This window comes from Mauremys mutica, chromosome 2 (genome assembly GCF_020497125.1).
Source record: "Mauremys mutica isolate MM-2020 ecotype Southern chromosome 2, ASM2049712v1, whole genome shotgun sequence".
In the NCBI taxonomy this organism is placed as follows: domain Eukaryota; kingdom Metazoa; phylum Chordata; order Testudines; family Geoemydidae; genus Mauremys; species Mauremys mutica.
Genome location: NC_059073.1, coordinates 222,365,784 through 222,385,892, shown reverse-complemented (window position 1 = coordinate 222,385,892; position 20,109 = coordinate 222,365,784). Strand labels below are relative to the sequence as shown.

Genomic DNA, 20,109 nt, shown 5'->3' with positions numbered 1-20,109 from the left:
GCAATAGCAGGTGTACTTTTGGGTGCATTGGTTTTTCATTTGGCACATAATGCTGTTCAAGCATCCCAATACCTAAAAAGTGACCTGAAACTATTCTGTTAGTACAGTGTTGGGTTCCTATGAGCAGATACTGCAAACTGTATGATGACTATTTCAGGTAAACTGAGCAATTTTACTTCTGATTATAGACTAGTACTCGACATCAGGTTTCCAAAGGTGAAGAACTGAACTACTGTATCACCATTTAGCAGAGACTTCCAGAGCACATTTTTCAGACTGTCAAAGCCAAAATGACTTTAAAAGCTTTTAAATCATACAGCTAATATCTACAATGAGGAACACAACAAGAACATATAGTAGAGAAGAGAGCTTGAATTAATTAGAAACTTCATTTTAAGGCTCAGCATTTCTGATATCAATAATTAAGTGACACTCATAGCATACCAGATGTTTCCTATACAAAGGCACATTTGCATCTCAAATGAGCAAATTTCTCATAATGAGGCACAGTCAAGGGTTATGCTACCAATAATGTTGAAATGTGTAGTGCTTTTGTGGTTCGCACCAGTATCTGGTAAGACTATTACCAATCATTCTCTGTTTTAAGAAGAATCTCTGCCATGAGTTTACTCTTTTAGATTGCTGCCTTAAGTAAGATGAGTGCAATTTTCTTTCAAACAACCAGCTTGCTACGCAATTTAAATGTCATAGAATATTGATGAGGCAGCACATAGTAATGATTTCAGAATCCAAAGTTTTATACAGGTCTCCGCATGACCGTTATGAAAGCTATTGGGAGGAAATATGGGGCTACAAACATAACAGCATATAACCCAAAACAGCATATCCTAGGGTGTCAGTCTTTCACAGTCTGTGCTGGAAGTGCACAATCACTTATGATTCCTTCTCTCTAGAAGCAAAATTAACATAGAGTGGACCCTCACTAATGCCATCTTACTAATCTGCACAGCCATACTTCATACACAAAACCTGTGAGCCTCTACTAACCTCTCAGCAACAACTTAGTAACGGAGTACGTAGTGAGATATCATACTGCTAAGATTTCATTTCTAAAAATAATTCACCGTCAGGCAGACACCAAGCCTGAAAAAGTCAGCACAGAAGGTGAAAGTTTCAGAAAGCTATGAGCAAGTGAAAACAGGGGCTAGAATGAAAACTATTATGTAATTTTAACTATAAGCAGTGCTACTGCTGCACCAATAATACAATACACACTACATAGCCGCACTATTGCCACAGTTGCCATTAGACTAATGGATTTAATAGTGTAAAAAAATAGTCATAACGTCTGACATTAGGAGATATTTGTATGTGGGCGATTTGATGTGACAGTAAACACTTGAGCAAACTTCACTGTGAACCTTAAGAGCTGAATATTTTGAACCCTGAGCATAAAGGGAGTCTAATGGAGATAGGGTGACCAAATTAGAGGAATAAAATATCGAGCCACATGGGGGAGAGGGACAGGGGGGGCAGCGGAGGGGAAAAAAAGAAAGAAAAAAAATAGTGCCGCCGGTGGAGCAATAAATAAATAAATAAATAAATAAATGTCGTCCCAACCAAACATCGGTCAGGACGTGGGACAAACAATTAAATATCGGGACAATCCCGATTTTATCGGGACGTCTGGTCACCCTAAATAGAGAGGAAGGATTCAATACCTACACCAACATAGCACAAGTGGGACGCACAAGTGTACTCTCAAATGAGAGCTTTATTCTTTGAAACTGAATTTGTTTAGATTTGGAGAGCCAATGTGGGCACAGTGGGAGCCACAGACATGCATCCATGACCTACTGTCTGGTGATTTGAAAACAATTTTAGCATTTTTTTTACCAGGATTACATTTTTACTTTCCATAAAATGGAACCTAATGAACATGAAAACTTTTAACATAAGATGCATTCCAAAGGCTTTTTGGTTTCCCTGGATCATCAGACTAAATTAATCAATGCTGTATTCCAGAATGCTAGCTTCTGTGTTCCAAACAGTTGTATTACCACATAATATGTGCTACCCTTTTTGTCTGCAAGAATTAAACCTGGACAAATAAAAACTATTTTGTGCAGAACAAAAAACAATGTCATGCATTTTGATTTTTTTCAAAATTATATTTCTATTTATTTTGTCCTTTTCACAACTGCCCAGAGACTTTTCTTTTAATTTGCCATGACCAAAGTCACATCCAGCAACATGGAATGCTATGCACGGGAAGCAATGATATAAAAAAACCCCTAACAGATCTCATTAATTAAAGCACAGCAATCTGTGAAAAACAGTCATTTCAGTGTGCTTTTATTTCAAACTAATAGTGTTTCTGTCACTTTTGTTATTCCTTCAGAGAAGTCAATCGGGGACTTTACACACCCTTCCCTCAAAATCCTAGAATTTATTCTCATGATTGAGCCAAACGTGTTGACCTTTAATAGTCTTTTTCACTTTAGCAAACTAGTTACTGTCTAATCCAATTAGCTGGAAGAAAATGTCATTGGTGCACGCTACTTAAATTACATGTACAGTTGCTTTGGGCATAACTGGTAACCACACCTACTTATCCATGTGCTAATCGGAGAACAAATTTATTTCTCTTCACGTGCCAACTGAATAGGGTGACCAGATGTCCCGAGTTTATAGACCCAGTCCTGATTTTTGGTTCTTTTTCTTATATAGGCTCCTATTTCCCCCCACCCCCTGTCCCGATTTTTCACATTTGCTGTCTGGTCACCCTACAACAGAATAACACTTTTACAATACATTTCATTCTTGCCTTTGCAAAAACAAACTATTGTATAAGATAAGAGACAAAAACAAAGAATATTTTACCTGGGCTAGATTTTCAATCCCACCCAGGTTATGGAGCACTTCCTGAACAAAAATAAAGAAGAAAACTAATTAAGTTTGTCATAACACAGAAACATTGGGACAAATGGGTACTTTAATATAAATGGCCTGTTTTTGGCAGTGCTGAGCTCTCCCAAAGCACAATGAAGTTAATGGAATTTGTGGGTGCTTGGCACCTTCAAAAATCAGGATACTTACATTTAATTTTAAACATCTGAAAATTGGGACAATAACGTATGATTAAGCTACGGAATGCATGGAACTGCAGTATGCTGAGGCAAATAGATTAAGTTTCTAAAGAGGATTAGAGATATGGAACCATAGAAATGTAGGACTGGAAGGGATCTCAAGAAGTCATCAAGTCCAGCCACCTGCACTGTGGCAGGACCAAGTAAACCTAGACTATCCCTCACCAGTGTTTGTCCAGTCTGTTTTTAAAAACCTCCAGCGATGGGGATTTCCTAACCTCCCTTGGAAGCCTATTCCAGAGCTTAACTACCCTTAGAGTAAGTTTTTCCTAATAGTTAACCTGAATCTCCCTTGCTGCAGATAAGCCCATTACTTCTTGTCCTAGCTGCAGTGGACATGAACAATTGATCATACACCTCTTTATATCAGTCCTTAACGTATTTGAAGACTGTTATCACGTCCACCCTCAGTCTTCTTTTTTGAAGACTAAATATGCCCAGTGTTTTTAAACCTTTTTAACCTATATGAATAACAATCTATAATCATAACAGCTAGGATAATATTAATGGCACCCAGTCATTATATTTCAGAATACCAGATGAACACCAGTGGGAACAGTGGGATGGTATTTTCCCCCAATGTTATCGTTTTCTACAATTAATGCATTTGCATTGTGAGGGCTTTATATGTCTCTCTACAGAGTTGGCCAGTATCAGGAACAGGATTCTTAGACTCGACTGTTCATCTCTTCTGCTATAGTAATTCCTATGTTCTTATTAAGAGTTAATGACTATATATACTGTACAGGAAACATCAAAAGTTGAATAAATGTATTCTGCAAAAGGCACATGTATACAGCAAAATGTTTGTATCAACTGCAACAGTTTTGCAGTTTCAGTACTCTTACTTGGTTAAACTTTCACTACTGGAGTTTTGTTGAATGTTTGTAGTTATAATTTCATATTACATATACAATAAATATATAGTTTATATATGTTCTGTCTTTCAATAAGAAACAATATTTTGGCAAACCAACCTGATAGCATGGATCCCTCATTAATAATCTAAGACAGATTAGTACTCTCAGGAAATGGATGGATGGGGCTCGGTTAACCCACTCCCTGTAGCAGAAACATCAAAAACATCCAGTTATAAACCTGAGACAATAACAAATGCATAACAATGAACATATGTAACACTGTTTTTCAATTTGGGGTATGAATCATTATGAGATTAAGCACGAAAACCAACAAAACAGCATATTTTAATACTACTTGTATTCAAGCACTATAAATACAATATAGCGGACACAATATGAATCCCCTATGAACACATTAGATTTCATTAAACTGCACATTACTAACCAGCACTTGTTACACCTAATAGACACAATATTCACTCAGGCCCTAATCCAGAAAAGCACATGCTGATCTTTAAGCACAAGTAGTCCCCCTGATTTCAATGGGACTGCCCATGTGCTTAAAGTGAAGCACCTAGATACAACAGTACTACCAAGTTCCAGGAATGAGTATTACTGATCTATAACTTTTCAAGATACAATACAAACAAATAGTTTTCCATTGTCTTTGAAAGTTATATATTCTGTATTCTTATAAAAAAAATCTTTAGACATCTATATATACACACACACACACCTTTTTATAGATAGATACTCACTCTCTCTATATATAAGGGGTGAGTATCTATCTATAAAGGGGTTGTATCTGTATTTATCTGGACAAGTTATCCAGAAACAGAAGTCTATGTGATGTGGCAGTTCTCTTCCCTTGTTATCATTTGCTGTTGGGAATTAAGCCAATGGCTAAAAATATTTTGATAAAAATAAAGGCCGTGCTGTAATAGACGCAAATAGAACTCCAGCATCAATTTATTTGGCACAGCCTCTTTGCACCCAAGCCCTGTTAAGAGTAGAGGCTCTATCCTAGATTCTCACACTTGCCTCCCCAGAAAAGTGGTGCTTTGCTTTCAAGGAGAACTGATGGCTTGCACAGAATGCTTTTGCAAAGGGGGTGGGGGTTGTGCTTATTACATGTTGTAAAATGATCTCTATTCTCTGTTTGGCAATGGTGTGGGGAATCGAAGGGGAGTGCTCTTCAGCATGCCTTAAGAAGTGATTCCTTAAAATCTCAGTTTTTCAGGAGGCCCAGATCCCTGACAGAATCCATAGGCTTTAACAGGGCAATCTGTCTTTCATGTTCCCCTACAGGGTAGTAGTTATCCAATGCAACCTCTAGAGGCTTTGACCTTCTGCAATGGCAGTTGTTGTAAAGAGAGGCTATCAACATACTAGTAGCAATGTGCTTATAAAAGAGCATGTAATCCCCTTGTGACTGCACTTGTGTTACTGGTTTCACAGGGCTATTAATATATGCTAGCAATATTAACCTCATCCAGGTCTTTCATTTTCAATACAAGGTACTAACTTTATTATAGGATCGTCAAAGGGATGAAAAAACAAAAAAGTCAGAAATAATTAGGTTTGTCACAATGCATAAAGTGTTTGGAAAGAGATAACGTACAGTTTCCTTGAATTATCAGCAAATGAAATTGTCTCATTACAGTTCCTCTACAGGAGTACAATGACACATTGCACTGTACCCAAAAGATAAGGGGGCTAAAATTTTCAAAGTGCCTAAGTGAATTAAGAGTCTAAGTCCCATTTTCAAAAGTGACTTAGGCACATAGGAACCTAAGCCCATGTCTACACTAGGAGAGCTTTTACCACTATAGCTATACCTCTGTACTCTACCAGCAAAGTGCTCCTCGCGTGGATGCAGCTATACCAGCAAAGCTGCACTTTTACTGCCATAGTTTATTCCACTCACTGGCCTGAGCAAAATAAGATATAGTGGCAAAAGTGTAATTTTGCCAGTATAACTGCCTCTGCAGTAGGGGTTTCTGTCCATACAGCTATGTTGGTCAGGAATGATTCCTGGAAGACCTATGTCAGCCCAGAAGTCTGTAGTGCAGACATGGCCAAAGTCCCATTGCAAGGAGACTTAGGCTCCTAAGTGCATAAAACACTGTTGAAAATTAAAAGTAGGACCAGACTTACAAAGGTATTTATGTGTCTAAAGATGCAGATAGGCATCTAGTGGAATTTACAAAAGGGTCTATGCAAGTTAGGTGCCAAATTCCCACTGACTTTCATGATTAAATGGGAGGTGGGTGACTAACTTGGTTAAGTTCTTTGAAAATCCCCCTAGACATCTAACTGGATCTTTAGGTACCTAAATACCTTTATAATGCGGGCCTTAAAGCCCCTAAATCACTTGGGTGTTTTTTGAAAATTTTACCTGGGATTTAAATAGAAAATTTTATTTAAATATAAAATATACATTTATTTCAGAAAATAAATTTCAGTGCCCATATTTTCTTGAATGTCTTTCACTTATTTCTGTAAAGATTTGTGAGACTAGAACCCAGGTCTGTGGAGCCTGGGATGGCTGACATTCCCATATTGCCACTGGAGAGGATGGGATGGGGGGGACAAACGCAGAGCTACATCCATGGAGCACATTGACAGTTAGGCACTGCAGGAAGTACTGCCCCAAGGGTCTAGAGCAGACATGGGCAAACTACAGCCTGCGGGCCACATCCAGCCTGCGGGACCGTCCTGCCCGGCCCCTGAGCTCCCGGCCAGGGACCCTAGTCCCTGGCCCCTCTCCTGCTGTTTCCCCTCGCCCGCAGCCACACCGCCACGCGGGCAGCGCTCTGACCTGCCGCTCCGCTGGGCAGCGTGGGGAGCGCAGCTGGCTCTGGCCGGGTGTCGTGGCTGCAAGCTCCTGCTGCTGGTAAGGGGGAGGGAGGGGGGGTTGGGAAAGGGAGAGGGGAGTCCAAGGGGAGCAGTCAGGGAGGAAGGGGTGGTTGGATGGAGCAGAGGTTCTGGGGGGGCAGTCAGGGATGGGAAACGGGGGGGTTGGGAGTGGGAGTCCCGGGAGGCCTGTCAGGGGGCGGGGATGTGGATAGGGGTCGAGAGGGCAGTCAGGGGACAGAGATCGGGGGGGTGGATAAGGGGGTGGGATCCCAGTGGGTAGTTAGGGGCGGGGGGTCCCAGGAGGGGTGGTCTGGGGATGAGGAGAAGGGGGCGGTTGGATAGGGGTGGGAGTCCCCAGGGGGCTGTCAGGGGGCAGGGGTGTGGATAGGGGTCAGGGCAGTCAGGGGACAGGGAGGCTAGACAGGGGGTGGGGGTCCCAGGAGCGGGCAGTTAGGGGACAAGGAGCAGTGGGGGGTTGGATGGGTTGGAGGTTCCGAGGGGGGCAGTCAGGGGGCGGGAAGTGGGAGGGGGCAGATAGGGGGCAGGGGCCAGGCTGTTTGGGGAGGCACAGCCTTCCCTACCCAGCCCTCCATACAGTTTTGCAACCCCAATGTGGCCCTCGGGCCAAAAAGTTTGCCCACCCCTGTCTAGAGTGACAGCACCCTGCAGCCTTCTGATTGGCCAAATGCAATACTTAACCCTGGAGGGCACTCCAGGAAGTTTCCTGGACAAACCACACAGACTTCTGGCCTTTGGCGACTCCAGACTGCATCTTGCTTCTGATCTCAAATATCTAACCCCAGCCTGACTCTGTCCCTCACTCTTGTCTCCTGATTCCAGCCTGGTAATTAACTCTAATCTCCAGTCTCGGACCCCAGCCTGACTCTCACTCTTGCTTATTGATCACGGCTCTAGCAATTATTCTGATCCCTACCATCTAGTGGACTTCCTTACCTGTGGACACCAGCCCAGCTGTGACTGTTAGGCCAGTCCTTACAATTTAATGTGAAGTTTCAATCTAATTCTATGAGAAATGGTATGAAAAGGGTTTCTTCTCTATAAGCCTTCAATGGTCAAGTACCGGTAAGTATGAGTAGCAAGCTAGTTTTACAGTGCTGATGCAATTGAGATGAGCAAAATGAGCGACATGGAGCCTGTTTTTTCTATAGATGGGCATGCCATCAGCAACAGGGGAAATCAAAGAATTGACTTCCAACAAAAAAATTACAGAATTTTAAGACAACAGGTTCCAGTGTGTAAATGAACTCAGGAAGCAGAGAAGTATTGTTATCATCTGACCATTTAGATTGGGAGACCCAGTTTTTGCCCACTTTTTTTTTTATATTAAAGATCTCCCAGACCCATATTGTGAAACCAACAGTTTCCATACAACAGGGACTGTTGCTGATGTGTACAAGCCACACCTTACTCACTCTTCTTGGATCCCTGCCTAATCCAAGCAAATGAGTAGTCTCCTCTATTCCAGACATACATGTATCACATATTCTTACCTGCAGATAAGTCTGTTCTTAACCAAAGCTGTAAAGATTTCTTGAAACTGTTTGTGCTGAACATGCTTGCTAAAATTTCTCTCATTCCTGTAGTTCACACTGCGCGGGGGGAGGGAGAAAAATGCAGTATTGTTAATTACATTGTAGTAAGATAAATTTAGATTACTGAAAGTTAATGAGGAGAAAGCAGACTTTATTAGCAGACAGTTAACTGTTGAGATTATAATAGTGTATGACAACATAAATTGTTTGACTAACATGACTACTACTTTTATTTAAATTAGCATTTAGCAGATCTCAAAGCCTATGCAGCAGCAAGTGGGAGCAGCCATTCGGTAACTGCCTTCATACATTGTCCCTACTGGTACTGTGGCTCCAGCTCTGCCTCTCTCTTTTTAGTCACTGAATGATATCACTTTCGGATGTATTAACAGTATTAAAAAATACTCATAAGGTAAAACCAAATTACTTAAAAGAAACACCAACCGCAAAATGCATCAGAAAAAGCTAAACCCCTGATTCTGAACTACTGACTTAATGCATGATCCTAAGTTGCATGGTCCCAACCTTACTCCAGTGCCCACCCTATTGTCTACCATCACTTTTTGTTATGTAATGTTCAATGTATGGTGTAAGCTTTTGGGGGCAGCAACAGTGCCTTCTGTCTGGAAAGCATGATGCACGCTTTAAGTGTTATATAAATAACAATGACAAATGAGAGTGAAGTGGCACGGAACCATTTTGGGCCAGTGACAGGGACTAGACAGTCATGAAGAAAAGGTCTTGAAGGACAATAATTCATAATAATTAAACGCACGTGCTGTTAACCTAAATGTTTAGAAAATTGTAGCACTTTCAGAAACAGAATTAGTCTGACATAACAGGGGTTTCTGAAGGTTAAAAATAGCCATATTTCATATTTCTGATATTTCCTAATCTTTGATTTAGAGAAGTTTTAATATGTTATAGGATGTTTTAAAAATTAATTAAAAACAAAACACTGAGATCTCAATTATCCAACTCTCATTTAGCTAAGAGGTCAGATGTGTCTCCCAAGGTTTGAACAAAGCTTCTAAACTCTGAAAGATTGGTGCTTCTGTCCTCCAAATCTTAGGAGCTGCACACGTCTTCTATCCTTTGAAGAGGAAGCCCAACAGGCTTTGGGGGAATGTGCTCAAGATCCCCTGATTATCCAGCCTCCTAATTCTCCTGATGTGGTGTGCGCTCATGCTCTCTCACAGCCAGCACACTTGTACACAGTACAACCCTGATGATATAACAAAACATTTCAACCAATTAAATGTGATATGTTCAACTTTTCAGGTAGGATGGCTGGCAGAACTTTCTTAACCAAATACATTTAAATAATGGGTGCACCTAAAAACACACAACATCAGAAGAACAAAACAGATTCTACCTTAGGCATCTTATGATTCCTTCCTGTGTTTGTAACAATGCAAATAAAAAAAATGCTTAATGAAACAGCAATCTGAACTGCCTAACTGCCCTTGGGAAACCTTTAATCTGATTATTTGTTGCATTTTGCAAACCACGCATCTCTTCTTTCCTTTAGAAGTGAATATGTATAATTTAATATGTCCTTCAAATATTTACCAGTTAAAAAGCATGAGATTCTGGGGTTCCAAGTAGCAATTATACTTTTAGCACTGTTAGCCTCTCTTTTGTTATTTTTAAAAAAATCATCATTAATAAGGTAAGAAGAAAAACTGTTGTAAATTTAAAGGTGTGATTTAAACCCATAGAAGCAGAGTTAGGATTAGAAATCCAAGTTCATGCTCCATCCATATTTTGCATATTTGATTAAAAGAAAGGTACGATCTTTACCTAAAGTTTTCAAGTTCAACAGCTTCAGTTGATTCTTGCCATTGACCTCGGCTTCTTTGTCCATTAGTCTTGTTGGTGTATTGTTCTGACTTGGTCATACTATTTTGAGCAGTTTCAAAGTTAATGGCTGGGAGCTGAAAATGCAAGGAAGGGTATTCATAAGGCAAACAGTATATAGAAAGTAACCAAGCAGAGAAAAGATTAGCTTTTGTCTTCTCAAATACTTATTGGGATTTCAGATACTATCTAACTTAAGATCCAACAGTTGCCATTATAAAGGTAATGCATACATCCCACAATGCAAACAAAGCTATATTAATATGCTGATCCAATGCAGTGCTGAATCAAACTGGTAGATGAAGAAATGTGACAAATTTTGAGATCAGGGACCCTCCGGGCCAGCCTGCTACAGGTTGTATTAAACCATTGATATTATACACTGTTTCAGAAATTTTACTGTCAATCCCACTCACACAGCTGCACAGAAGTACAATATTTCCTGTCATTTTAGAGGTCTATCTGTATTAGGTGACTCAGCCATTTCAACTTTAAATGCTAAGTGTTTCTACCACCCTTAGTTACTGTAAGGATGTCCATACCTACTAGCTTGATTTGTGTAAACAGGTGCAGTGCATTCACACACAATACTCCCTCCAACCACTGCTATCCACTGTGATAGTATCCTGGAGGATAATTTTTCACATTTAGCTGCCTCATAGCTTGCAAACTTCAGCCTCAGTGAAGCAAATACATAGCCCTGTATGTTACAAAGAATCCTTTGGATCAATTCTCCACACCTTTGTACAGCATCAGCAATGGATTTACAAGCAGTAAGGATGCTCCTTGCTATGTTACATATCTAGCTACATTGGGCTTTGGATGGATTTCTCAGGACTGCCTCCAAAATGTCAGGACTTTCAGCCATGCCACAGCAGTCAATCCCATGAAAATCATGTTGAATAGAATGTAGAAGAGAAATAGGTCATCCAGCTAGACCACCGAGTAACACTCACAATTATGTGGATTCACATGAAGTAGGGATGGTAGAGAGAAGTCCCAACAGGGAGTCAGGGGAAAGAGGACTTTGCTACAAACACTAGAAAAAAAGACAGTTACCTTTTCTGTAACTGGTGTTCTTCAAGATGTGTTGCTCATGTCTGTTCCACAATAGGTGTGCATGCTCTCCACATGCACTGGTGTCGGAAGTTTTTCCCCTAGCAGTACCCATAGGGAGCGCCCCTACCGACCCCCGGAGTGGCGCCTTCATGGTGCGGTATAAGAGGTGCTGTGCACTCCCCCCCCCACATCCTCAGTTCCTTCTTGCCAGACAATTCTGATAGAGGGGAAGGAGGGCGGGATGTGGAACAGACACGAGCAACACATCTTGAAGAACACCAGTTACAGAAAAGGTAACTGTCTTTTCTTCTTAGAATGATCACTTGTGTGTATTCCACAATAGGTGATTCCAAGCTGTATCTGTTGGAGGTGGAAGGAGTTCAATAATTCTTGGGATGGAGCACAGTCCTGCTGAACCCGACGTCCTCCCTGGTTTGGGAGACGATCACATAGTGCGAGGTGAAAGTGTGAACGGAAGACCACGTAGCAACCCTACAAGTGTCCTGGATGGGGACATGGGCCAAAAAGGCAGCTGACAAGGCCTGCGCCCTAGCCGAGTGTGCCTTCACAATTGACAGAGGGGGGACTCCCGCAAGGTCATAACAGGTACGGATGCAATGTGATCCAATTGGAGAGCCGCTGAGTGGAGATTGGCTGACCCTTTCTGCTTTTGGCTGAGGCAATGAAAGCTGTGAGGACTTTCTGAACGGTTTTGTCCACTACAGGTAGAAAGCCAGAGCCTGTCGCACATCCAGCGTGTGGAGGCAGCGCTCCTCACTGGACACATGGGGTTTGGGCCAGAGGACCAGCAGGAAAATGTCCTGACCCATGTGGTAGGCAGATACCACCTTCAGGAGGAACGAAGGATGTGGGTGGAGCGGGACCTTATCCTTATGGAACACCATGTATGGGGGCTCCGAGGTCAGGGCCCTGAGTTCTGAGACCCACCTAGCCAACGTGATCGCCACTAGGAAGGCCACCTTCCACGAGAGGTGCGACCAGGAGCATATAGATAGTGGCTCAGACGGGGGGCCCATTAGGCAGGCCAGCCCCGCGTTCAGGTCCCTCTGTGAGGCTGGGGGCCTGACATATGGGAAGAGATAATCCAATCCCTTAAGGAATCAGCCAGTCATAGCATGGGAGAATACTGTGTGGCCCTGCACCGGCAGGTGGAAGGCCGATATGGCCGCTAAGTGCACGCTGATGGGCGAGGGTGCCAAGCCCTGTGCTCTAAGGTGAAGGAGGTAGTCCAAAATAAGCTGGATTGGGGCAACCATGGGGGGAAATGCCCCGCTCATCTGCCCATTGGAAGAACCGAGACCACTTTGCCAAGTAGGCTTGGCGCATAGAGCATCACCTGCTTTCCAAGAGGACGTGCTGAACCTCTTCTGAGCACGTCCTCTCCTCCCAGCCTAACCATTGAGCAGCCACACTGTGAAGTGGAGTGCCGCTAGATTGGGGTGGACGAGGAGGCCCTGGTCCTGGGAAAGTAGATCTGGGCAGGACGGCAACAGCCACAGCAGGGCGACCACCAGGCCCATGAGGGTCCCATACCAATGCTGCCTGGGCCATGCCAGGGCAATCTGAAGGACCCGGGCCTTGTCTGTCTATCTTTTCCAGGACTTTTCCAATCAGCGAGAATGGCGGAAATGCACAGAGAAACTGGCCTGACCAGGACAGGAGGAAGGCATTCGAGATAGCGCCCCATCCCAGCCCTTCCCCCGGAGCAGAACAAGGGACAGTGACAGTTCTTCTGAGTCGCAAACAGGTCCACCTGGGGAGTTCACCACACTTGGAAAAGTCTGTGCACCACCTCTGGGTGGAGAGACCACTCGTGCCGAGAGGAGAAGTCCCTTCTCAAGCAATCCGCCCGCACGGTCCGGGCCCCCAGTAGATGGCAGATGTCGTTGGCTATACGAAAGTCCCATAGCCTGACAGCTTCGTGGCAGAGGGCAGAGGACTGGGCTCCGCCTTACCTGTTGATGTAAAATATCGAGGTCGTGTTGTCCGTAAGAACCCTGACCACCTGGCCATCCAGTTGTGAGCAGAAGGCATGCACGCCAGTCGTGCCGCACTGAGCTCCTTAATGTTTATGTGGAGGGTCAAATACTGAGCCGACCACAGACCTTGGGTCTGAACCTTCCCCACATGGGCCCCCCATCCCAGGTCCAGCGCGTCGGACACCAGTTCCAGCGTCGGGGTCCTGCCCCTGAACGGGATCCCTTGGAGCATGTTTCTCGGGGAGGACCACCACTGGAGGGAGGTGATCACTGGCTCGGGCACTGTGAGGACTTTGTCCATCCTGTCCCTGGCCTGGGAGAACTCAGAGGCCAACCAGAGCTGGAGGGGCCTCATCCTGAGTCTGGCGTGATGGACCACATACGTGCACGCCGACATGTGATCCAAGAGCTGGAGGCATGCTCTGGCTGTTGTCACTGGAAACCTTGTGACTGTATCGATGAGCCCCTTCAGGGTCTTGAACCTGTCCGGGGGGAGGGAGGCTCTGGCCAATGAGGCGTCCAGAACTGCCCCGATAGTCCCGGTACAACGAACAGAGTATAACGTGGACTTGGTGTTGTTTACCAACAGGCCCAAAGTGGAGCACGTGGACAGAAGGAGTGTCACATGATCCCGCACCTACGACCGGGAGCTGCCCTTGACCAACCAGTTGTCCAGATCTGGACCCCACGGTGCCTGAGGTAGGCCGCTACCACTGACATACATTTTGTGAATACCCTGGGGGCAGTGGACAGGCCAAACAGGAGGACCGTAAATTGCTAGTGTTCCTGCCCCACCATGAAACAGAGGAAGCGTCTGTGACCCTCGAATATATGAATGTGGAAGTACACCTCCTGTAGATCAAGGGTGGTGTACCAGTCCCCGGGATCCAGGGAGGGGATGATGGAGGCCAGGGAGACCATGCGGGACTTGAGCTTCACCACGTACTGGTTCACTGAAGGTCCAAGATGGGCCTGAGCCCCAATTTGGCCTTCGGGATAAGGAAATAGCGAGAGTAGTACCCCTTGCCTTTGAACTCCCCTGGCACTGCTTCCACTGCTCCTAGGCCCAGGAGCCGCTCCACCTCCTGCTTGAGCAGAGCCTCATGTGAGGGGTCCCCCAGGAGGGATGGGGCAGAGGGTGGTTGGGTGGGGTGGAAGTAAACTGGAGGTTGTAGCCCCGGGAGATGGTGTTGAGGACCCATCAGTCCAAATTCAGCTGCGACCACTCCGGGAGGAAAGCACACAACCAATTGGAGAAGGGAAGCTTTATTGAGGGTGGATCCCTGAGGAGGACTGGCAGGGCGCCCCTGGGCATCCCGTCAAAATTGCCTTTTCCCCGCCTGCTTGCCCTTGGAGGACCCAGGCACGACTTTTTATAAGCGGTCTTGTATTTTGAATGGGTGCCCTGGGCGGGAGTCTGCTGCAACTTGAACCTCCTTGTCAACTGTTTGAAATGGGCCATCCTGATTATCACTACAAACGTTTTTTTCTCTTGCTAATAGCCATCTTATTTGATTAGTCTCATTAGGTTGGTATGGCAACACCCATCTTTTCATATTCAATATATATATCTTCTTACTGTATTTTCCACTGCACGCATCTGATGAAGTAGGCTTTAGCCTTACAAAAGCTTATGCTAAAATAAATTTGTTAATCCCTTTAACTAACTACAGGTACCACACACTGAACGAACAAGCAGTTATGGGGACGAGCTACAGCAAAGCTAGAGCAGAGCAGTTCCAAAGCACCTTCACTGCTGGAAAGAAGGAACTGAGGGTTGGGGAAGCACACAGCGCCCCTTATACTGCACCATGGTTGCTAGGGGCACTGCTACGGGTACTGCTAGGGGAAAAACGTCCGACACTGGTGCACGTGGCGAGCACGCACACCTATTGTGGAATACACATGAGCAATCACTCGAAGAAGACCTTATAAGCAGATAACTACCAGTGTAATCAATTTTCTTGACATAGTTGTAACCTCAAGTTGTCTTTCTCTAAAGACTATTTAATCATTGTGGAATTGTTTACCTGTGGTTTTGCATCCTTCACTTCCTTTCATCATGTTATAATTAACCTGCGTCTTTCTGAAAATGGGGACTACTTCCTCATGCCATTATCAAAGGGTGTGGAAAAAGGCAAAGTTGTTAAGTTGTTTAGCGATAAATGTGACAGCGTAAACTCTGCTAGATATGTTGACACAGCAAAACAAATGAAGATAATTTTGCTGTTATTTTAAAAATGAATATGACATATCAGCATAAAAAGCTGATTGATTTCATTCCTTTACACTGTGTAAATGGGATTTTCCCTAGAAAGAAACTCTGCTATTGCCAAAAAAAATAAAAGTTTCTAGTGAAGTAAACTGCTCACTAAAAACTTCTTTGACTATTTCTGACAATGCACAAAATTCACACTGACTACCACAATCATTATTTTGCATGGATCATACAACTGTTCAGCATGTTGAATAATGACTACTAAAAAATACCTGCTGTTTGCTTGACTGGACATTTAAAAGAGACCGAAGTCTTTTAAGATCAGAGTAATCCCTAGGATAAAACATAATAATGTATCTATTAATAACTCATTAGACAAAGTTATTTATAACCATGTCAACAAGTAGTCTGCTCAATATAAATAAGGTCAATTTGTGTGATCGACATTGGTGAGAGAAAAGGCAATTCTCTGGCATTGCCTTAGTAGACTATTGTTTTATTTTTGCATACAGAAGTTTCATAACCATTGATTTGTTTCTCCAGAATGCCTGAAATCACCAACGGTCTAAATAAACTGTGACCAGAGTAACAGTTGCCAGGTGTATAGAGCATTTCACGTTAAAGCATTTAACTTTGGCAGATGGTACAAATTCCAGAAAGTCACTGTTGAGGTTCAAACAAACTAAACCATTATCAGATACTATACCTTGCAGTGATCCCTTGAGGTTTTTTGTCTGTTCCCTTTTCTGTGCTCTTCACCTTTTTGTCTTGATCAGGCATTGTAAAACATCAACACTGCAGAATTAACATCTCATTCCCTTAAAAATAAAGTGGACGACAGAATACGATTGTGCTATAATGGCAGCAAGTAATAGCACACAGTAGAACCAACTTAAGAAACTTTAGGACTCAAGATGTGAAAAAGAATAGATGTACTGTATGCCCAACCTGAGACACTAGGTATTAAACAGAGGACATCCCTTAAAATACAGGACATAAAAGACAAGATAAGTAAGTCCTGGGTCCTAAACACCTGTTTTTTGGGAAGAGGATAGAGAGGACAAAGAGGGATCCCAAGTAACTTGCTACCACCATCCATTTTTACTAGCTTGTTCCCTCCTCCAGCATATTATTATTTCTCGCTGTGGATTTAGCTATTTACATTATGGTAGTGCCAGATGGCCCCCACTGAGATCAGGACCCTGTTGTACTAAGTGATGCTGAGGGAGGTGAATGAAGGCAGCTGGAAACCAAGTTCACCCTGCAGTGGTGGCGCCTGTCCTGCAGGATTGGGACTGGCTCTCCAACTCCAGGTATTACGACTGGGCACTAAGGGTTGCAGCACCACTGTGGGTTAGACCAGCTGCTCCTCAGCATGATGATGGAGTGGTTGGGCCAAACCTGAGTGGCGCTGTGACCCCATGTGCCAGGTCGCAACTCCAGGAAAAGGGAGTCGAGACCAACCCCACAGGACAGCACTCACTGTTGCAGGATGAGCTCATTCTCCAACCCCCTTTCCACTGGGCCACCCCCCTACCAGTGGGCCGGGACTAGGGTTGCGGTGCTGGGGCAGGAGGAGTGTATATATAATGATGGGTCACAAAAAAACACAAAATGCAGTTGGTCATTGGCCTTACTAAAAGTTTGGAAACCACTGTGCTATGCCATAATGATATAGTCAAGACTAGAAAAAAATATCAACTTGCCCATGAGAGTAGGAAACTTTCCAAATCTAGTGCCATCAGTTTCTACAGATTCTAAACTCTCATTAAAAAAAAAAATCTAGGGGTGAAATCCTGGCCCAACTAAAGTCAATGGCAAAACTCCTATTGGGGCCAGGATTTCACCCTCAATTTTAGCCTTCATGGTTGATAGGAAAACCTTACAAATGAGAGGGAGGCTATGACAGCTACAGAGACAGCAGTGGCAGTGGCCCAAGAATGGAAAAAACAATGAAAATGACTCGATGCAGAAGCTGCGCATGTACGTTATCTTGGAGTAATCATGAATTAATTCAGTTTAAACTTAATGCAAGGAAACAAAAACAGGTCTGCAACAAGGGTCCTTGATTTCAAAAGCACAATCTTTAAAAAATTAAGGGAATTAGCTAAGGTAGTGGATTGGACTGAAGAACTCAAGTGTCTGATTGTGGAGGAGGCTTAGAACTACTTTAAGGCAAAGTTGTAGAATCTGTATAAAGCCTGGATCCCAAACAATGGGGGGAAATTCTCAGAGAAGGGTTGCACACCAAAGTGGACAAACAAACATTTCAAACAGGTTATTAAGAGAAAGCAGAAAGCCTACAAGAAATTGAAGATTGGAAGAAGCAGCAAGGAAAGCTCTCTCTTGGAGATCAGAAAGTGCAGAGGAAAAGTGAGAACTGCCAAAAGCCAAACAGAGGTGGATCTTGCAAAGGAAATTAAAAACAACAGTAAAAGATTATATAACTATATAAATAAATAAAGTTTAAAAAAAAACAAGGAAAGAAGAAGTGGGACTGCTAAACACTGAGAATGTGGTGAAGATTAAAGATAATCTAGGCATGGCCCAACACCTAAACAAATACTTTGCCTCAGTTTTTGATAAGGGTAATGAGGAGCTTAGAGGTAGTGGCAGGGTGGCTAATGGACATGAGAATACAGAAGTAGAAATAACCACATCTGAGATGGAAGTCAAACGCAAACAGTTTAATAGACCAAACGGGGTGGGGAGGGGGTTGGATAATCCCCATCCAAGAATATTAAAGGAACTGGCACATGAAATTGCAAGCCCTATAGCAAGGATTTTTAATGAATCTGTAAACTCAGGGGTCGTACCCTATGACTGGAGAATTGCTAATTAGTACCAATTTTTGAGAAATGGAAAAAACGTGATCCAAGAAACTACAGGCAAATTAGTTTGGCCTCAATTGTATGCAAGGTCTTTGAATAAATTTTGAAAGAGAAAGTTGCTAAGGACACAGAGCTAAACAGTAATTGGGATAAAATACAACATGGCTTTTAAAAAGGTAGATCATGCCAGACAAACCTGATCTCTTTCTTTGAGAAGAACTGATTTTTTATACAAAAGAAATGCAGTAGATCTAATCTACTTGGATTTCACTATGGCACTTAATAATTTCCCATGTGGAAGAGCATCAGTTAAATTGGAGAAGATGCAGATTAATATGAGAATTTAAAGGTGGATAAGGAACTGGTTAAAGGGGAGACTACTACAGGTCATTCTGAAATTTATGAACTGTCAGGTTGGCGGGAGGTTACTAGTGGACTCCTAAACTACATCTTGGAGTTGGATTTTGCATAAGGGTGGGGGTCTCCACCCACAAGAGAAAGCCTATTTAAACCCCTGGGAGACCCCTCCATTTTGTCTTCAGCTAGCTAAAGAGAAAGCATCTCCACCCCCCAGGATACTTGGAAGAAACTGGAATAAAGAGCAATGACTGCAAGAGGTGTGAGTGAATGCTGGACCCAGGCTAAAAGGAGATCAGTCTGTAAAAGGGAGCATTCTGGAACTGATGAGGATCTTATCTGTATTCAGTTTGATTAGACATAGATTTGCGCATTTTATTTTATTTTGCTTGATGACTTACTTTCTTCTGTCTGTTATTACTTGGAACCACTTAAATCCTACTTTCTGTATTTAATAAAATCACTTTTTACTTATTAATTAACTCAGAGTATGTATTAATACCTGGGGGAGCAAACAACTGTGCATATCTCTCTATCGGTGTTATAGAGGGTGAACAATTTATGAGTTTACCCTGTATAAGCTTTATACAGGGTAAAACGGATTTATTGTGTTTAGACCCCATTGGGAGTTGGGCATCTGAGTGTTAAAACAGGAACACTTCTGTTAGCTGCTTTCAGGTAAACCTGCAGCTTTGGGGCAAGTAATTCAGACCCTGGGTCTTTGTTGGAGCAGACAAGTGTGTCTGGCTCAGCAAGACAGGGTGCTGGAGTCCTGAGCTGGCAGGGAAGGCAGGGGTAGTAGTAGTCTTGGCACATCAGGTGGCAGCTCCCAGGGGGTTTCTGTGATCCAACCCATCACAATTGGCACAAAAAGTGCAAATGTGCTAATAAAATTTGAAGATGACACAAAGTTGAGAGATATTGCCAATATGGAGGAGATGTGGAATATCATACAAAAAGATCTGGAGGACCTTGAAAATTGGAGTAATAGAAATGGGATGAAATTTAATAGTACAAAGTGATGCACTTAGGGACTAACAACAAGAATTTTTGCTATAAGCTGGGGACTTATCAGTTGGAAGTGATAGAAGAAACAAAGGACCTGGGTGTATTGGCTGATCACAGGATGACTATGAGCCACCAATGAGATGCAGCCGTGAAAAAGGCTAATGCAATCCTAGGATGCATCAGGTGAGGTATTTCCAGTAGAGATAGGGAAATGTCATTGCCATTATACAAGCCACTGGTGAAACCTCATCTGGAATAGTGTGTGCAGTTCTGGTCTCCCATGTTTAAGAAAGATGAATTCAAACTGGAACAGATGCAGAGAATGGCTACTAGGATGATCAGAGGAATGGTAAACCTCAGGGCCGCCCAGAGGATTCAGGGGGCCTGGGGCAAA

The 20,109-nt window shown here is 43.2% G+C and overlaps 1 protein-coding gene across 6 annotated transcripts in view; it reads right to left on the bottom strand.

Moving 5' to 3' along the window:
* Positions 1-20,109, bottom strand: part of NEK10 (NIMA related kinase 10) — a 156,698-nt gene that overhangs the window by 131,084 nt on the left and 5,505 nt on the right. For 5 of the 6 annotated variants that reach the window (XM_045008102.1, XM_045008103.1, XM_045008104.1 and 2 more), the window contains exons 2-7: positions 16,226-16,337; positions 15,792-15,852; positions 10,186-10,319; positions 8,341-8,439; positions 4,088-4,172; positions 2,845-2,886 (exon numbers count right to left, since the gene is read on the bottom strand). In XM_045008102.1, coding sequence (XP_044864037.1) covers positions 2,845-2,886; positions 4,088-4,172; positions 8,341-8,439; positions 10,186-10,319; positions 15,792-15,852; positions 16,226-16,299 — 495 coding nt within the window. In that variant the 5' untranslated portion in view covers positions 16,300-16,337. The remainder of the gene's footprint in view (positions 1-2,844; positions 2,887-4,087; positions 4,173-8,340; positions 8,440-10,185; positions 10,320-15,791; positions 15,853-16,225; positions 16,338-20,109) is intronic. The other variant, XM_045008107.1, reaches the window with a different exon arrangement.